General features: G+C 39.4%; 1 protein-coding gene across 1 annotated transcript; it reads right to left on the bottom strand.

The window, feature by feature from the left end:
• Nucleotides 1-1,665: 1,665 nt before the first annotated feature.
• On the bottom strand, nucleotides 1,666-2,250 carry LOC121965631 (trace amine-associated receptor 8a-like; the record flags this gene model as incomplete). Its single annotated transcript, XM_042515764.1, has 1 exon — nucleotides 1,666-2,250. A coding segment is annotated over one exon (585 nt), but the record flags the coding sequence as incomplete, so codon positions are not given.
• Nucleotides 2,251-2,253: the final 3 nt, after the last annotated feature.

Raw genomic sequence — 2,253 nt, 5'->3', positions numbered from 1 at the left:
TCTGAGACAGCCAGAGAGAGCAGGAGCAGGTTGGTGGGGCTGTGAAGCTGCCTGGAAAGATAGTAGAGCAACATACTTAGCATTATTTGTAGCATCACTCATCAAAACAGAAGACACAAGCAGTGACTGAAGCGAAAAGTACATAATTGGTTTTCAGTCTGAGACCTGATCATTTCTATATTCCATTTCACAATCGTTTCATGAATCGAGAAAAAATTTTGCATGAGAAGTCCCTCCACAGGTTAAAGACCTCTTGCACAAGGAACTAATACAGAACCATTGCCATAATAGCCCATTCTGCTTCCCATGGTGTCAAATTCCAACGCTTTGTCTCGCTTTCACTTGTGGCAGCACTTGACACTGTGAGTAACGGAGATACTATAAAGAGAAAGAAAGTCAGCCAAAGCATGAGGGAAGGAATGTGGATGGGTCAAACAAAACATGACTTTCATCCAGGCATTAACATTTCCTGTCCCAAGTAAAACCAAAAGCAAAGGTTGTGGCATGTAAATGTGCTTACTGTTGTTGTGCACTGACATCATGTTGTTGTGCACTGTCGTGAGAGCACTCATGGCAGTTGATAACACAGCAAATGTTCACTATCTCTGTGTGTTTTGAAACTGGATAAACTGAGGCACCGGATAAACTCAACTGAATCATCCTCTTCTTCTTTGAGTCACTACTGCTGACATTACAATCATATTCTCGAGGCCTGAACGTGATTGTAAGGGACACATAGTCTAAGAACCACTAAATGCAAAAAAACATGTTATTTTCCCATGGACACTTGCCAATGTAGGCCTTGTCTGGCCATTTAGATATTTCTGAAAACTGATACTTTTTCTACAAGCGAACTGAGATTTAGATCACTAAAACTATTATTTTTCAAAAAGTACTTCTAAAGTGCAGATTTCCTAAATTTGTGCATGCCTATTGTTGCCTTTTGTAATGTGCATGCAACAGAAACAAGAACAAAAAGGACTACTCGTTTGTTATGTTTTGCAAGAGCTTCTTGGTCTTATGACTAATTTATATATAAACTTAAGGTTAACCCCTTGATGGTGGTAATCTCACTTTTCTACAAAGTGCTAAGAACGCCAGTCTTTGGTGGTGGCAGCACTGAAGATAATTTGATTCAGACTTTAGATTTTTAAAATCTGTGACATGCCCCTTGAAAGGATGTTTACAGTTTCCTTTTCCTAAAAAGGCTAACAAGATTTGCTCTTTCATTACCCCTTCAAGGTCTTCAGCTGCCCCATCATGCAATGTAACTAAACACCTATTGGGATCAAAAAATGCCACCAACATTTTTTTTCATCATCCAAGGATCTTTAAATTTGACTGACTGCCTGACTGACTGTACACTATGTTTGCGTTACAGGCTTCAGTATCTCACATGATAGTTTGATAAAATTTCTAGAGAAGTAGTAGTAGTTTTCAAGCTGGCTACAATGCAAAAAAATAAAACAGTAATTCAATATTAAAAAAATATTATAGTGTATTGCATTGTATTGTTTTGTATTATATGATATGCATGTAAAAGTTTTTATACAAAAGACACTTTACCCAGATTTTCACATCTGCTATTTAATTATTCATCATCATGACCAAGTACACTTTTCTGACCACACAAGAGTCTCATTTTAGGCATCACGCACAGTCTCTCTACAGCATGTTGGCCTCACGGGAGCCGGGCTGCAGTACCTTCAGTGTGACAATGAGCTTGATAGATTTTCTAAACCAGGGGTAAAAAAAGGCATAGATGACAGGATTCAGGCAGGAGTTAAAGTAGAACAAACAGATCACAAAGGCAGCAGATGAAGCATTGAGTAAGGTGTCCTGTCCTGTTAGTGCAACACAAAAATATGGACACACACATATTAGAAACACAACAATAACAACACCGAGAGTCCTGGCTGCTTTCATCTCAGATTTTTTAGCAGTTACTTTCACTGAACACTGAAGAGTGACAGCTGCAACATGAGAGCGTACGGCACGAGCCTGAGACACAGCCACCACAAATACTCTCAGATACAGAACTATTATGACAGCGACAGGACCGAGAAAAGACAAAAACAGATCTACAAAACCAGCGATGTAGTTGATGACAACCACACACTCTCCAGAGCAGGAATTAAACCTGCCGGGTTGCTCCAGGTTATCCATCAACATCAGACTGTGACAGACAGCAGAACATATCCAACACAGACAAACACAGACTTGAACTCTTTTTACTGTGACTTTGGTGGAGTA

Source organism: Plectropomus leopardus, unplaced genomic scaffold, assembly GCF_008729295.1.
Source record: "Plectropomus leopardus isolate mb unplaced genomic scaffold, YSFRI_Pleo_2.0 unplaced_scaffold20955, whole genome shotgun sequence".
In the NCBI taxonomy this organism is placed as follows: domain Eukaryota; kingdom Metazoa; phylum Chordata; class Actinopteri; order Perciformes; family Serranidae; genus Plectropomus; species Plectropomus leopardus.
The sequence above is the reverse complement of the archived record's forward strand: the minus strand, read 5'-3'. Positions and strand labels throughout refer to the sequence as shown.